Here is a 16,622-nt window from a genome sequence, read left to right on the forward strand (position 1 = left end):
TCAGCCATCTGAGGCGTCCTCCCCCTGCCCACTTCTATTCCTCCAGCCCCAGGGAGTAGCTGCACTATGCCAGCCCTTCCCCACGTTGATCAGGACAGGCTTTCCAGGGCCTACGTCCTCCTCCCTGGAGTTGCCCCCCATGAAGGGGGCCCCTCTCCAGGAAGATGGGCTATAGACAAACCCCTTGGGGCCCAACTCTGGTGCCCAGTGCTGTAATCTGAGAATCAGATGAAGAGACCCCAGATTCAGGAGGGTTCAGTTCTGAGCTTACAGGTGGGCTCCATTGTTAGGGGAGGTATTGTTAGTTGCTATTTTATATTCCTGTGGGAGCAGTTTAAAACCACAATTAAGAGGAGATCAGAAGTCTTTCACATAACAGCATTCAACAGTGTAAGAATAATAGTAATATTAATAACAGTAATTATTATAACTATACTAGAATAATAAGAACAATGGCTCGTTATTTACTATGAGCCAGGCACCTGGTTCTATGCACTTCACATGCGTTTACTCACTAATTCTCATTGTATCTTTACGTGATAGGTACTATTATTATCAAAGGAACTGAGGCACAGAAAGGGTGAATAAAATACCTGTCTCATGGAGCTAGGATGAAGCCCAGGGCGCTCTGATTTTATAGCCTGAGCTCTTAACCTACCAGTTTCAATGGGGATGATACCGCCCCCTAGGGGTGATTTTGGAAATTTTCAGAGGAGCTTAAGTTGTCTCAGGGCTAAGGGGGCAAAACTCTTACTGGCATTTAGTGGCTGCACTGCACAGGGCAGGTTTCCAAAATAAATAATTGCTTTCTGTCCTGCACAACTTTAAAATGTACAAATGGACTAAACCCACTACCAGTATGTCAGTCATACTGGAATTCATAATAGGCCTACCAAGTTTTTATAAGCTAAGTTTTTTTTAAAATAAGTTCTATGAATAACTCAGTAAGTTAGGAGATGGTTATTATGGAGAAGGCTCTTAAGTGGAATAAAGACGTCGTCTCAAAATTGTTGAATAATCTACTCCACGCATTGTCTACGCAATGTATTCTAACACTGCAACTACTGTATATTTGGTTCCAATGCAGTAGGGTCTTACTGAACAAGCAAAGAGGCTGACTGAAAACAGTTAACAGAGGAGCTCTGAGAGAACCAAACATCGTTAGAGCAAAGACACTTGAAATGCAAGGGGTCTCCTTGGATCTCCTCAAGAAATGTTTTTAGAAATTATTTCATATTATTGCCTCCTTTATACTTTTTAAGTTTTTTTACAGCCCAAAGACGAACACCTATGTTGTAACAATTATATGTGGAAATGTTTTGGGGAATTTGCCTGTTGTTTTTCTATTTTTCTCTGACACTGTCCCAAGGATCCACATTCAATTTCTCTAAACGGCTTATATCACCACTTCTCTTTCCAATCCATCCTCTCGCCCCCATTGCCTATTGGAAATATATGATCTCCAAGGCCTTTTAAGGTCGCACAGACTGAATTTTGCCTCAACACATGATGGCGTTTCAAAACACAGATCTATGTGTCTGTGACATGTCGCCACTACCCCACCCCATGTGGTAACATGGGGAGCTATTTAAACGACACACACAACAACGCAGTTTGGGGTTGGTTGGTTGGTTTTTTGGCTGCGCCGCACGGCTGGCGGGATCTCAGTTCCCTGACTAGGGATTGAATCCGGGCCATGGCAGTGAAAGCCCTGAACTCCCTCAAACTCAGTTTGTTTGCATTCACATGGCGTTTCCTCAATGTCACCACCTTGCCATCTATAACTTGCTTTGCTATTATCTCTACTTCAGTGAAGTCTATTTCCCTCTTTTTTTATATGCAAGGCCCTCTGATCTGTTTTTACTTAGCTAACATTAGTTTTTATTCTAGTATTCACTCCCTACTGTTCTTTCATTTTCTTTTATGGAGAGAGGGGTTATTGGGGTTTTTTGGAGGGGTGGTGGTATATAATGGTGGTCTATTTCTCTTAAGTTCAAACTTATTACAAGTAGGTGCAAGCAATCTGCCTACTTACGTCTTCTGTTGTCTTGCCTGAACACATATACTGAGAGACATTGTGTTTTATTATAATTTTTTTCTTCTTTATTATAATTAGCTTTGAGGGTTTTTTTAATGATATATGTAGACTGGTCATATCATCTATGAATTGCACTGCAGGATAGAGGGGACATTACAGAGGGAATGCTGGCTCTAATGGGATTGAGAACCACTGCTCTACAATGAGAGAAAGGATGTTAGGAACTGTCCAGCTTCTCTTTTCTTCAGGCCCACAGAGGGTGGAAAGGATGCAGCCACATCTACACAACTGGTGGGTGGACTAGAACCAGGCTTCCTGAATCGTTGTCCAGTCCTACCCTAAGCCTAAATTCATCTTTCATTTTCCATAGCTCAGCTTCACAGTCCAAAGTTGGGCACTGCTGGAGGAAAGGAGGCCGAAGCCCTCCGTGTCTAACTCCCTTGGGACGTTTTTGCCCTAGATTCAACCGAATCTGGCGCTCTCCTAAGGCTGCCAGCAACAGGTTTTACTCAGTTGTTTGTCGCCCCTAGTGTCTAGCGTGGGTACTGGCACAAAGCGAGCAAACTACTTACAAGATGAATTTAGTACTTTTCCAGAGAGAGACAGATCCCAACTCTTCCCACACCTTCCACCAAGCCAGTAAGGAATCCAGGTACTCCTAAATCCCAATTCTTCCATAAAGAGTCCAAATTTTGCAAAAGAGATGGAAACAGCTGAACTCAGCCTCAGGGCACGGGGTGGTGGGGAACACAGGGGTCAGATGGGAGTGGCCTTCTCCGAGTGGGCGGAGCGCGTGGGTGGGAGCAGTGCCCTCTGGGAAGAACCCGGAGGGAAACTCCTGACTTTAAGCAGCCGTGTGTGTGTGTGTGTGTGTGTGTGTGTGTGTGTGTGTGTGTGTGTGCGCGCGCGCGCGCGCGCGCGCGCGCGCGCGTCTGTCTAGGGGGAGTTAATGATTTACCAGAGGCTCACTTCACAACTTACCAAGGGTCAGCTTCCCTTGGGCATGTACAAGTTCGGTCCTCTGGGCTCCTCACCCCTTGCCAGCTTCCACCCGGAAGGTCCCCCAGGCAGCCCGCAGCATGATCTCCATCACCGAATGGCAGAGTGAGTGCGAGGGGCTGGTGCTGTCGAGGGGGCTGGCTGGACCGGCTAGGGTGGGTCAAGATGCAGCCCCTCCCAGCCGGGATCTTTCTCTGGGGAACCTGCAAGGCGACCTCTGGAGCTAGTGGCTGGGAGCTGCCCTGTTGGCATCCTTCAGGCAGCACGGCCAGGGCCGGGTGTGGCTCCCTTCCTTCCAGGGGTTGGGGGGTTGCCCAGGGCCCCCAGGTCGCCAGAGGCTGGTGCCTGGAGGAACTGGCAAGTTCACCACTCAGGCTGGTCCCTTCCCAATTCAGGATTCTTAAACATGGGATACTACAAGGGTGGACCTAGAAGGCCTCTGCCTATTGAGACATCTTTCCCCCACAAACTCTTAGGGTATCCTGTGGCCCTGGCTCCTTCTTATCAGAAACTAAACTCAAATCCCCTCCCCAAATCACTCTGTCCTCACTCCTAAATATCTTTCCCCTTTATTCAGGGAAGAGGGCAGGGAGGTAGTCCCAAGGTCCAGGAGAAGTGGTGAAAACTGTGGCTCTATAAGTTTCATTTGGGTGAGTTACTTAAAGCCAGTGTCTTATCTGTGAACTGGAGATAATATTCATTCATTCACTGAACAAATTTGTCTCCTTTATGTACCAAGCACTGTTTTGGGCACAGGGTATGCAACAGTGAATGGAACAGACATATTCCCTGCTTATGTTCCAGAATGAGGAAACAGGTAATTAGCAGATGAAGTCAGTATGTAGTATGTCAGATGGTGATACCTCCCTCTGGACAAAAATAAAACAGGGTAAAGAGGCTTGGGAGTGCAGGGTAGGAGGGGTGACTGTTTTGTATAGAGTGGTCACTAAGCTTACCTGGGAAGGTACTTTTATACAGAGACCCATAGGAAGTGAGGGAGCAAAGCCACGCAGCTGTCTGGGGCGGGGGGGGGAAATGTTCTAGGAAGAGGGGACCGCCAGTGCAAAGGCCCTGAGGCATTAGCATATTTTGGTGTGTTTGACAAACAAGGAGGCTGGTGTGGGTGGAACAAAGTGAGGAGAGGGGAGAGCAATAGGAGGATAGTCAGGGAGGTCACTCAGAGGCCAGGCTGTGTAAGAATTTTGGTTTTATCTCCATAAGATGGGAAACTATTAGAAGGTTTTGTGCAGAGGAGTGATATGATCTGCTTATATTTTTAAAAGATCACTCTGGGTGCTGGATTGAGAATAGACAGACTGTGGAGGGGTGGGGTCAGCAACAGAGAGACCAGTTTTGAGGCAAGAGATGGTGAAGGAGACCAGTTCCAAGGTAAGAGGTGGTGAAGGAGACCAGTTCCAAGGTAAGAGGTGATGGAGGAAACCAGTTCTGAGGTGAGAGATGGCGGAGACCAGTTCTGAGGTGAGAGGCAGTGGAGACCAGTTCAGAGGTGAGAGGTGATGGAGGAGACCAGTTCTGAGGTGAGAGACAGTGGAGGAGACCAGGGTGGTAGCAGCAAACTGGTGGGGAGCAGTCAGTGCTGGATCTGCGCTGAGGAAATTGCTGAAAGGATTTGCTGATGGACTGGATGTGGGTTGTGAGAGAAAGAATTCAAGAATGCCTCCAGTATTTTCAGCCTGAGCAATTAGAAGGGTTGAGTAGGGGGGAAGGCAGGATTTGGGTTTTAGACATGTCGAGTTCCATGTCAAGTAGGTAGTCAGGTATATTAGTCTTCAATGGAGAGAAATTTGGGAGTTGCCAGCGTAGGGATGGTATGTAAAACCATGAGATCGCCTGGGCACAGTTTCTCAGCCTCCCCACTACTGACATTTGGGGGGGGAGGGGGATCTGTCCTGTCCATTGTAGGATTTTAGCAGCATCCCTGGCCTCTACACACTAGATGGCAGTAGCACACTCTCACTCCCACTTGTGACCATCAAAACGTCTTCTTACGTTACCAAATGTCCCCAGGGGAACAAAATTGCCAACCTACCCATCAGCCCCACCCTCCACCCCAAGTTGAGAAACACTGACTTAGGGGAAAAAATACAAGAGGGCTGAGGCCTGAGCCCAGGGGCAAGCCAACATTAAATCAAAATGGGCTAAGTTCTATGAAGAATGTGCTAAGTAAGTCCTACGAAGAGAAAAAATATGAGGGAACCAGATTAAGTCGGGAACAGATAGTGGACCAGGTTTCCCTGAGAAACCGACATTTGTGTTGAGACCTGAAGGAGTGTGTGTTGGGCAGATAGCAAGTGGGGAGAAACCGCATGTACAAAGGCCCCGACGCAGGAAGGCTCGTCATGGAAACAATGATGTGTTTGGAGTATGGCAGGCAAGGGCAGAAGATGAAGTTGGACAAGCAAGCCTAGGCCCCATCATGCAGGGCCTGTAAGCCAGGGCATGGGTGGGACGACTCTGTTGCATTCTAAGCCAGTGGGAAGCCATGACGGACTGTACGCTGTGCTAATATGTTTTCCAAGGCCCCTGACTGCTGTGTGGAGAAGGGATAAGAGGGTGGCAGGAATGAAGCAGGAGACTAACTGGGAGATGTCGCAGGAGTCCAGGAAAGAGATAATGGTGGCTTAGAATTAAGTGGTAAGGGTGAAGAGAGATGGACAGCTTTCAAGATACATTTAGGAGGAAGAAGCAATAAAACTTAGCTGTGGATTGAATGGAGGAGGGGTGGTAGGGACAGTGAGGGAGACTCAGTGTGGCCCTTGGGCTTCTGCCTCGAGCTGCTGAGTGGGTGGTGATGACATTTCATTCATTTGGGGAAAAGTGTGCCAGGTGCAGCTTTAAGGAAGGAAAATCAATAGCTCAGTTTGGACCTGTTGAGTTCAAGATGCCTTGGAGAGAGAAGAACATGCAGATATGCCAAGTAAGCAGCTGGATGGGAGTTTGGAAGCTCAAAGGAGGCATGGACGAGAAAGATAAATATCAACATTGTCAGCACACAAGAGATACTTAAAGATGTGTAAATTCGCGTGAAACTAGAATGAGAAGAGAAATGAGCTGGAGCTGAAGCCCTGAGCAATTCAAACCCCAAGAGAAGAGAAAGAAGTGGGAGCTGGTGAAGAAGCCTGGGAAAGAGTGGCCAGACAGCAGGAAAGAAATCAAGAATATGGTGTCACGGAACCCACCACAGGCTATTTCAAGAAGGGAGTGGCCAACTGCTGACAGATGAGGACCGAGCCCTCTCCTTTGGATTTGGGAACATGGACGTCATGGGAGGCCCAAGCAAGAGCCTCTCTGTAGAGGGGGTGGGGGCAGAAGTGGACCGGACAGGGTTGGTGAAAGGCACTTTTTCTAGAGCCAGTCTACAGTGTTCATACCCTGGTTCTGCCAGCTGTTGGCTGTGCACCCCTGGGCACAGGTTAAGACCTCTCAGTGTTTCCGTTCTGTTTGTGAAATGGGGCTAAAGCATACCTACCTCATAGGCAGTTATGAAAATTAAACGAGTTAATACACATAAAGTGCTTAGACTGCCTGGCACCATGTGTTCATTAGTGTTAACAATTATTACTATTAATCACTGTTGTTAATTTTGAAAAGAGAAACAAGGCTCTTTCTCTTCCCCTTTGCCTCCTTCCTCTTCCTGAACAATTCAGTCTTAAAGCCATGAGGTAGCAGGGGGGCGGTGCCCAGGGTGGGTGTCAGGGCCCTCGCCGGGCTGGTGGGTTCACACTGGGGTTTGCCTGGTGCCAGGCCAGGGGGAGGGGGGCATCCTGGAAGGGTTGGGGTGGAAACTGGAGAGTAACTTTATGGTGGAGGGGCCTGCAGACTCCGCCTTGATGAAGTACTTAAAGAAGCATCATTCAGTAACAGGTCAAACTGAAGCTGTGCATCACCTAATAGATGCAGTGAGAAGAACACAGCATCACCTCTTGTTGATATCTCTGCATAACCTGAACCTAGTCACGAGGAAACATCAGACAAACCCAAACAGAGGGACAGCTACAGGATAACTGGCCCAAATCTTCATAAGTGTCAAGGTCATGTCAAGGAGAGACTGAGGAACTGTTTCAGACAAAACAGCCTGAAGAGACATGGCAACCACATGCCACAGGTGATTCTGAATTGGATCTTTTTGCCGTGAATGATATGACTGGGACAACTGATGAAACCTGAATGGGGTCTGAGGGTTGGATGGTAGTAATGTATCAGTGTTAATCTCCTGACTTTGACGTTGTGTCCTGGCTGTATAGGAGAATAAAGGAAACCACAGCCAAGTATTCAGGGGCGATGAGATAGCCGGTGGCAACTGCTTTCAAATGGTTCAGGAAAAAAATTCTTTGTACTGTACTTGCAACTTTTATGTCCATTTGATATTGATTTTTAAAAAAGTGGGAGAGGGACTTCCCTGGCGGTGGTTAAGAATCCGCCTGCTGGGCTTCCCTGGTGGCGCAGTGGTTAAGAATCCACCTGCCAATGCAAGAGACGCGGGTTTGAGCCATGTTCGGAGAAGATCCTACATGCCGCAGAGCAACTAAGCCCGTGCGCCACAACTACTGAGCCTGCACTCTAGAGCCTGAAAGCCACAACTACTGAACCTGTGTGCCACAACTACTGAAGCCCGTACGCCTAGAGCCCTGCTCTGCAACAAGAGAAGCCACCGCAATGAGAAGCCCGCACACCGCAACGAAGAGTAGCCCCTGTTTGCCACAACTAGAGAAAGCCCGTGAGCAGCAATGAAGACCCAACACAGCCAAATAAATTTTTAAAAAAAAAAGAAAAGAGAAAGAGAGAGAGAGAGAAAGTGAATGGTGTCTGAGGCTCCCTTGCACAGCCTCAGACCAGAGGGACCCATCCGCCTGCTCCAGGGGATATTGCGTTCCTTGGAGCTGTAGCTGCTTCTGGAAGCAAGAAAGACATTGAACCCGGCTTCAGTTAGTGCTGCAGGGCGGGATCTAAACAGGACTTTGGAGCAGCCATCAGCCCGGTTGTTCTCTGCGGTCTGGGGAGGGCCCCACTTCTCACCAGGTGGCGCCCTGGAGAGCCAGGCCTCTCTGGAGAGTTCCGTCAGTCTCCCAGCTGTTCTCTGCCCCAGAGCCTGGAGACTGGGTGACCTCCAGCAAGGGGTGCACTGCCCCAACTGCATCCTGGGGACGGTGGGCTGCAGGCACTGCTGTCACTCCTGGTGATGTGTCCCATCCCCCACCCTCTCTGCCATGCTTTCTGCCCCAAGAAGAACTTCAGGAGCAGCCCCTGGCTGGTAATTTGACTGAAATCCCTCAGCTACTCCACAGGTGAGAGGCAGAGCAAGGTCTGAGGCTTGTGTGTGAGAAACACAGTTTCTGACCCTTTTCTGTGGGGTACTGTGTAGTTTCTCCGCTGAACGCTGGAAGCACTAATTGTGGCCCATAAAGAAGGCTGCCTCCATTGCAGAAAAATTGTGGAAATGCACCAGCCCTTGAAGGGCAGTGTGGAACAAGTCGGAAAAGTAATAACCATACAAGCCAGCAAATCATTGTTGCAGAAAAAAGTATAATATAGAAGACATGAAATATGAATTTGAGAAATGTATGATTTCTACAAAATGAGTAAGAGGCTGTACTTAAGTGTTTACAGCATGGGCATGTGGATATTCTAACAAAACAAAATGAAAACCCAATAAAATGCCCATGTTATGTTTCCACACAAAAATATCTACTAAGGGAGATAGACCAGAAGGGTGTATTGTCAGAACTGACCTATTTTTATGGTGAGTGTAAGCTAATAAGAGATTTTTATAACGGGCATAAAAACTTAAAATACCTTTGTCATTCAGATTAAAGAAATATGGTTGTGGTCTTCCTCCACAGTACCCTGGCCCGTGTAAAATTATCATGACAAGATAGATGTACTTCTAGATCCTCAACTCACTGTCTCTGAGGGTAGAAAAATCATGCAACATGGAAAGACAGAACACAAACTTCATAATGACCAAGGGGGTTGTGCTCTACCCAGTGTCTTGGGTTCTAAGAGATTTAATTCAGGCAGGCATTCTAGGACATGGAAACAGGAAACAAACTTAAATAGATTATGGAGATTTGTCAGAAACAGGAGGAATTGCCATTAGTAGCAGTTGGATTCTGGGCGGGGGGGGGGGGGGGGGGGGATATGCTGAGAGAAATGATGTTGTACTCATTCCTAGCAAACCCAGCTCTGCCAAAATGGAGACCCAATTAGACCGGCATTTTTCTAGAATATGAGTTGAACGAGGTTTCAATCCATAATTTGAACAATAAATCTCATCTCTGTATTTTTAAAGATCTTTTAAAGTCCTTTGGCCTTATTTCTATACTGGAACTGATCCTAATCCTCTTAAGGTCTGTATGGTAACAGATTAGGAAAGATTAACTACCTACCTGAAAGACGATTGTGTTTCATTTTCTTTCAGTTGTAAATATAACTTAGCCAGTAAACCTAATCTTAGGAATAAACCTAACTAAGGAGGCAAAAGGCTTGTACCCTGGAAACTACAAAATGTTGCTGAAAGAAATTTTAAAAGACACAAATAGGTAGAAAGACCCATATTCATGGATTGGAAGACTTAATATTGTTAAGATGTCAATACTACAGAAGGCAGTCTACAGATTCAATGCAATAATCTATCAAAATCCCAATGGCATTTTTTGCAGAAATAGAAAAATCCATCCTAAAATTCACATGGAATCTCAAGGGATCTCAAATAGCCAAAGCAATCTTGAAAAAGAAGAACAAAGTTGGAGGTTTCAAACTTCCTGATTTCAAAACTTATTACAAACCTACAGTAATCAAAACAGTGTGGGACTGGCATAAAGACAGACATAGAGACCAATGGAATATAAAAGAGAGCCCAGAAATAAACCCTGGCATATATGGCCACATGGTTTTCAACATGGGTGCCAAGACCGTTCAATGGAGAAAGGACAGTCTTTTCAACAAATGATGTTGGGAAAACTGGATATTCACAGGCAAAAGAATGAAATCGGACCCATACCTTACACCATATGTAAAAATTAACTCAAAGTTCATTTTAGCTCTAAGTAAGAACTAAAACAAACTCTTAGAAGAAAACATAGGAGAAAAGCTTCATGATGCTGAATTTGACCATTATTTCTTGGGTGTGATACCAAAAGCACAGGCAACTAAAGAAAAAAATAGATACACTGGACTATATGAAAATTTAAAACTTCTGTGTATCAAAGGACACAATCAACAGAGTGAAAAGGCAACCTACAGAATAGGAGAAAATATTGGCAAATCTTGTATCTGATAAGGGGTTACTATACAGAATATACAAAGAACTCCTACAACTGAACAACAAAAAACCCCAAACAACCTGTTTTAAAAATGGGCAAAGGACTTGAATAGACACTTCTCCAAAGAAGATATACAAATGACCAACAAGCACATGAAAGGTACTCAACACCACTAATCATCAAGGAAATGCAAATCAAAACCTCAGTGAGATACCACCTCACACCCCTTAGGATGGATGCTATCAAAAACAAAACAAAGCGGAAAAAACAGAAAGTAACAAGTGTTGGTGAGGAGATAGAGAAGTTGGAACCCCTTGTACACCACTACCGGGAATGTAAAATGGTGTAACTTCTGTGGGAAGCAGCATGGTGGTTTCTCAAAAACTTCAAAATAGAACTACCACATGGCCCAGCAATTCCACTTCTGGGTATATACCCAAAAGAAGTGAAAGTAGAGTCTCGGAGAGATATTTGTTCACCCGTGCTCACAGTAGCATTATTTACAATAGCCAAAAGGCGGAAGCAACCCACGTCCATCCACAGATGACTAGATAAACAAAATGTAGTATATGCATACAATGGAATATTATTCAGCCTTAAAAAGGAAGGAAATTCTGACACATGCTACAACATGGATAAACCTTGAAGACATTATGCTGAGTGAAATAAGGCAGTCACACAGAGACACGTACTGTATGATTCCAATCATATGAGGTACCTAGACTGGTCAGAACCATAGAAAGTAGAATGGTGGTTGCCAGAGAGAGCGGGGAACGGGGAGTTGTTTAGAGGTTACAGAGTTTCAGTTTTGCAAGATGAAAAGAGTTCTGGATGTGGGTGGTGGTGATAGCACAACAAGGTGAATGTACTTAGTACCACTGAACTGTATACCTAAAAATGGTTAAGATGATAAATTTTACTTGTATTTTATTGTAATTTAAGATAAAATTTTCAACTTGATTCAATTTAAAAATGAAGCAACACAATGAACTGTCATTTGTTGACTACCAGAGCGGCACAGATAAAGTAAAATTAACAATTCTGTGTGATGGAGGGGGTTTAAGAGAAAGGGAACTTCATATCCTAAATAGCCTATCTGTGCTGGGCTCCCTGGCTCTGAGCCAACTCCTGTAGTTCAAAGAACGAGGAGACACAAAGCAAAAGACACGCTGCTGCTGGGGCCTACCTGTGGCTGAAGTTAGGGTTCCGAGGGGTGTGTGGCAGGGCAGCCACGGTGCTGGCTGTGGTGTAGACTCCGAGGTGATGAGCACATTTCCAGTCAATGACTTCTCTTTCCCAGTCAAGTGTGAGAGGTCGTCATCAGAAGGCTGGGAAGCGGGGCGGTTTAGAGAAGGAAGGAGACACTGTAAAGAACTGTTCAGGAGGGCAAGCCTCCTGACATAGGGCAGGCCAGCTGGGCAGCTGTGAGACACTTTGGGGATATGGCTGTGAGCTTTCAGTGGTACCCTTCGGCCCTGGTGTGAGTTGGGCATCAAGCGGCTCCCAAAAGCAAGAGGCCAGGAACAGAGTAGGCAGAGGGTTGTGTTCAGCCAGAGACCCAACCCTGATAATGATCTAGGTGACGTGGCATTTGAAGACAAGAGGACACTGAAAATAGAAAGTGGTGAGGGTATCACTAGCTACCTCATAGAGATGTTGTGAGGACAGGACGCCAGAGTATATAGAACTGACCAGCAGTTTCCAGGTGCTAAACATAGATTCGTGCCCATCCTTCCCTTCCCCTCCTGTCATTCCCTGAGAGCACAGAAGCCAAGATTCCTGGATGGCAATGGAGCCACGCCATCCCCCGCCCCCCAGAGGGCACCTGTCCAGCGGCAATGGGGGGAAGTTCCAGCATCCCAAGCTGCTCCCCAAAGCCCATCCCACCACAGCCTCCTTGCCCATTGCAGAGATTGGTGTGGGCACCACCGGCTTCGGCGTCTTCTTCATCCTCTTTGGAATGTTCCTGTACTTTGATTCGGTGCTCCTGGCCTTCGGAAACGTGAGTCCCCAAGCCGTGTGAACCTACCTGAGGTCTCCGTTGCCGGGAGGGTCAGCCCTGAGTTTATTCAGATCGAGCCCATCCATGCGCTGGGCACCACCAAGCGCAGGCAGGCAAGGGGTGGCTGGGGATGGATGGGGAGGCCTATGGGGCACAGAGAATCTAAGGACCTGGATTCTCATGCCAAGCTCTGGGCAAGGCCCTGAGGGTACCAAGATGAATCAGACGCCCCGTGAGAATCCCACCACCTAGGGACAGGAATGTCACATCAACATACACGACTGGGGAGGAAGACAGGGGCAGTGGTAAAGTCACTGTAAAATAAACGCACCTAATATGAAACAAGGTGCTTGGAGAAAAGAGAGCGCGCCCTGTGGGAGAAGGATGAAAAACAATTTAGGAAATAAGTGAGTGTGGAGAGGATAAAGCACTTCCAGGTGGATGGAACAAGAGAAGAGGTATGGAGAAGGGGAGGGAAAGCATGGAACGTGCTGGAAGAAAGCCAGAGAGTTAAGCTTGACAGGAGGCCAGGCACTCTTAAGGGATCGTTGGGAGGCAAGCTGAAGGTGGTGACAGGGCCATAGAGTGGAGGGCCTGGAGAATGCTGCCACAGGCTGGAGCCCTGACACTGCCCTGTGACTCTGGGTGTGGCTGCCTAACCTATTCAGGCTTCAGCCTTCACCTTTGTAAAATGGAGAGAATCTCACTATCTTTCCCATCTTACTTAGGAGGTGTGATGAGAAATGATATCATATAAGAAGAAGTGCTTGGGATCCAAGAAAGTGGGTCGAATTGGGTGACAAGCTAGAGACCTTCAAAGGTCTCCTGGTCCACCCTGCCTCTGGGCACTTCTGTTCCTAAGCAGTTCAAATTACTCACCCTCTCCAATATTATCCCTCCTTGAAGAGTTAGCAAGTCCTGCCACATGCCTGATGCGCAGCTCCAGGCCTGGCCCCTGACTCCCGAGGGAGCAGAGGGAGCCAGGGTGTTTGTTCTCACACCCACCCCCTCCCTCTCCCACAGCTGCTGTTCCTGACTGGCCTCTCCCTCATCATCGGCCTGAGGAAGACGTTTTCCTTCTTCTTCCAGAGGCACAAGCTCAAGGGGACCAGCTTCTTCCTGGGGGGCGTGGTCATCGTGCTCCTGCGCTGGCCCCTCCTGGGCATGTTCCTGGAAACCTATGGCTTCTTTAACCTCTTCAAGTGAGTGCAGGTCCCCTTCCCCTGGATGGGCCCACCAGGGCCTCTGAACGGCTGAGGTCAGGTTTGGGCAGCATGACCAGCAGCGCATACAGAAGCTGGACTTTATCCTGCAAGAGACGGGAGCCTTGGAAGGGTTGAAAATGGGGAGGAGCATCAGGTGGACACCAACCATAGGCCGAAGGATAAGTTGGAAGAATCAGCCCATCCATCAGTAAACATGGAGTACCTGCTGTGTCCCCATCACTGTGCCTGTCACCAGGGAGGAGACACAGGACCTGCCCTCAAGTCTGGCAGTCCAGATAGGGAGGAAGGGCAGTGAACTAACATCTACTAAGCCCCTCACATGCACCAGGCATGCTCACAAGCATCCTCTCATTTTGTCATCTCCACAACCCATTGTAGGATTGTCCTCTACTTGCAAATCAGGAAACCAATGCTCGGAGCACTGCCCGAGCTCTCACAAGTAGTATGCAAAGGATCTGAACTTGACCCAGGTGTCTCTGGCTTCGCCCCGTCCAGTGTCAGCCTGGGCCTGGTGAAAGACACGGTGGAACTCAGCGAAGGTGTGTGGCCTGCATCAGGGCCAGGGAGGTGTCCCAGAGGAAGCAGGACCTGAGACAGGCCTTGAGGGGTGGGTAGGGTCTCAGAGAAGACTGAAGGGTCTTTAAGGAGAAGAAAGAAAAGGATACTGAGGAAGACCATTTCTGGGGCACTGTGGAGAGAACAGGGGTGGGATGGGGATGATGTGGGCTAGAAGAATCATGGCTTATGGACTCATGGGAAGGAGCTGTGGACCAGGAACCTTAGGCTAATCGGAACCATCAGCTTACTCAGTGTAGCCTTGAAAACACCTGATCGGCCTGATGCCCTAGACTTCAGAGACATCATGTAGTGTGGTTGCAGGAAATGAAATTCTCTCACATGCGTTCTGCCACCCATTATTTTTCAACGATGTCATTATTCAAACAGTCATTCATTCAAATAGTCAGATATATAAAAAGTACCTACTACGTGCCAAATACAGGGCTAGGTGTGGGGATATGGCACTAAACGAGGAGAAACTTCCTGTGGAACTTGCAATTTAGTGAAGAAGACTAACTCTGACAATAGTTACCATTTATTGAGGACTTGGAAGTGTGAGTGGGGCCACTGCAGACTCAGCAGTTCTAACCAAAAGTAAACCTTGAGAAAGACACCTTGCAGCAGCATGGAAGGGGCAAAAAAAAACCTCAGAGCTATAAGAGACCTCAGAGACCCAAGCGAACCTCAGGGACCTGAGGCCCAGGGAAAGGAAGTAGCTCAGCCAGAACTCAGATTTCTGCTCCCCTTCCCACACCAACCTCCATGCCTCCAAGCATGGATCACCCATCCATGCCAGGGGGTGTGTGGTAAGAATGGGGCGCCGAGGCGTGGGGGAGAACAGTGAGCGCAGCCTCCAATAGCGATCCATGCCTGGAGCCCAGGAAACATGCGGCAGGCGGTACACACCCGGTCTAGGGAGGAGAAGACAGTAACAATAATAAAAATAAACATTTCCCAAGCATTTCTCTGTGTAAGGCCCTATGATGTAGATACGATTATTATTAACCCCATTTCACAGCTGGAAATAGATTCAGAGAAGTGAAGAAATTTGCCTAAGTTTATACAGCGCCAGTGAGTGGTAGAGCCAAGATTTGAACCCAGGGAGCCTGACCTCAGGGCCTTCATTCTTAACTACTCCACTTGGCTGCCTCTCAAAAAAACAGGGGTGCAGAAGCATGCCCGCCCCCAGTGCCCAGGAGCCCATTCTCTTGGGAGCCAAAGCTGGAGCCTTAGGGGGGACCTCAGCCTCGCTGCCCTCATCCTCCCCTCTGGGGCCATCACTGACCACTCCCTTCGCCTCTCTGCTCCTAGGGGCTTTTTCTCTGTCGCCTTTGACTTCTTGGGCAATACCTCCAACATCCCCTTCCTGAGCGTGGTAAGTGGATTATGCGTGTGGCTTGGTGGCGGTGCCTTGGGGTGGGGGAAGCACACGGACTTAGTAGAACAGCAGCCCCAGGCACAGTGGACACTTCCCCATCTCCCCTCAAAGCCCCTTCCCCAGGTGGGCCAGCCTCAGCTCCTCTTCCCCTCCCTCTACCTTCTCCATTTGACAACAGCAGATGAGATGACGGGTGTGAGCAGTTGTGCCAAAGGTGTGGGTGTAGAGAACGGTGTTTGTCAGTAGCTCCCTATTACGGCCAAAGAAACGGAGCCTGAGGGAGTCTAGGTGACCCAGCCAGAACGTGCCAGACTTCCGGAGAGAGGGCTGAGTCTGGGCCCCAGGCACAGAGAGGATGTGTGACAGCCAGTGACAACAGGAAAATCAGGTGGCAGATTCTGTCCTCTCCTTGAGGCAGGCATGGGGCAGTGGTCCCTAGCCACTGCCCCTCCCTTTCTCTGAAGCACCAGACAGAATACAAGCTCTCTGAGAAGCTCACAGAGGCTCTAAGCCAGCACCTTGACATGCCCGCCCCCTGGACACACCCCCGCTGTCCCCTCTCCATATCTGCGCCTGGCACTGCCCCCAGCTCTCAAGGCCAGCTTCGTAATAACCTAGATATCGAGTCTGCTCTGCACTCTTTGTCTGGAGTAATGATTCTTGGCTCCCACAGCTGTTCCGGAGGCTTCAAGGCACCGGCTCAATGGTCTGAACAGCAGAGATAAGCTGCTTGAACTTGGATCATTGGTTCAGGGGGCTGGAAAGGAAATGGGGGCCACCCCCTCAGGCCCCCACCCTGCACTGACTCATCTCCCCATCGTACCCGGACCTCTCCAAGTCCAGAAGGAAGGATGGAGCCGAGTGACTGACCTCAAATCCCCAAGTCAATGCAAGACGCTGTCAGGACCATTGGGAGCAGAGATCCAGGTCCTGTGGAGATTGAACGGGGATCACACCCCACCCTGTATTTATCAGAGGAAAAGCAAAGATTAAATCCCCAAGCTGTAAATGTGCCTGAGACTCAAAGTCAGTGTCTGTAGCCCATTAAGTCCATTCTCTGACTCAGGGCAGGCCCACACACATGGCAAGAAGCAGGCCTGCTCTCATGACCTATCATTCTTACCCTCGTGTCTACGAG

General features: G+C 48.2%; 1 protein-coding gene across 1 annotated transcript; it reads left to right on the top strand.

The window, feature by feature from the left end:
• The first annotated feature begins 2,954 nt into the window (after positions 1-2,954).
• On the top strand, positions 2,955-16,497 carry GOLT1A (golgi transport 1A). Its single transcript, XM_067729336.1, has 5 exons — positions 2,955-3,142; positions 12,231-12,322; positions 13,346-13,524; positions 15,418-15,481; positions 16,158-16,497. Exons 1-5 carry the CDS (start codon positions 3,118-3,120, stop codon positions 16,194-16,196), a joined length of 399 nt encoding a protein of 132 aa, XP_067585437.1. The 5' UTR covers positions 2,955-3,117; the 3' UTR covers positions 16,197-16,497.
• The last annotated feature ends 125 nt before the right edge of the window (positions 16,498-16,622 follow it).

Source organism: Pseudorca crassidens, chromosome 2 (assembly GCF_039906515.1).
Source record: "Pseudorca crassidens isolate mPseCra1 chromosome 2, mPseCra1.hap1, whole genome shotgun sequence".
NCBI lineage: Eukaryota > Metazoa > Chordata > Mammalia > Artiodactyla > Delphinidae > Pseudorca > Pseudorca crassidens.

Coding starts and splice junctions, on each gene's coding strand:
- GOLT1A (XM_067729336.1), top strand. CDS start 3,118: ATGATCTCCATCACCGAATGGCAGA. Junction 3,143..12,230: donor CTCCATCACCGAATGGCAGA/GTGAGTGCGAGG, acceptor TGCCCATTGCAG/AGATTGGTGTGGGCACCACC. Junction 13,525..15,417: donor GGCTTCTTTAACCTCTTCAA/GTGAGTGCAGGT, acceptor CTCTGCTCCTAG/GGGCTTTTTCTCTGTCGCCT.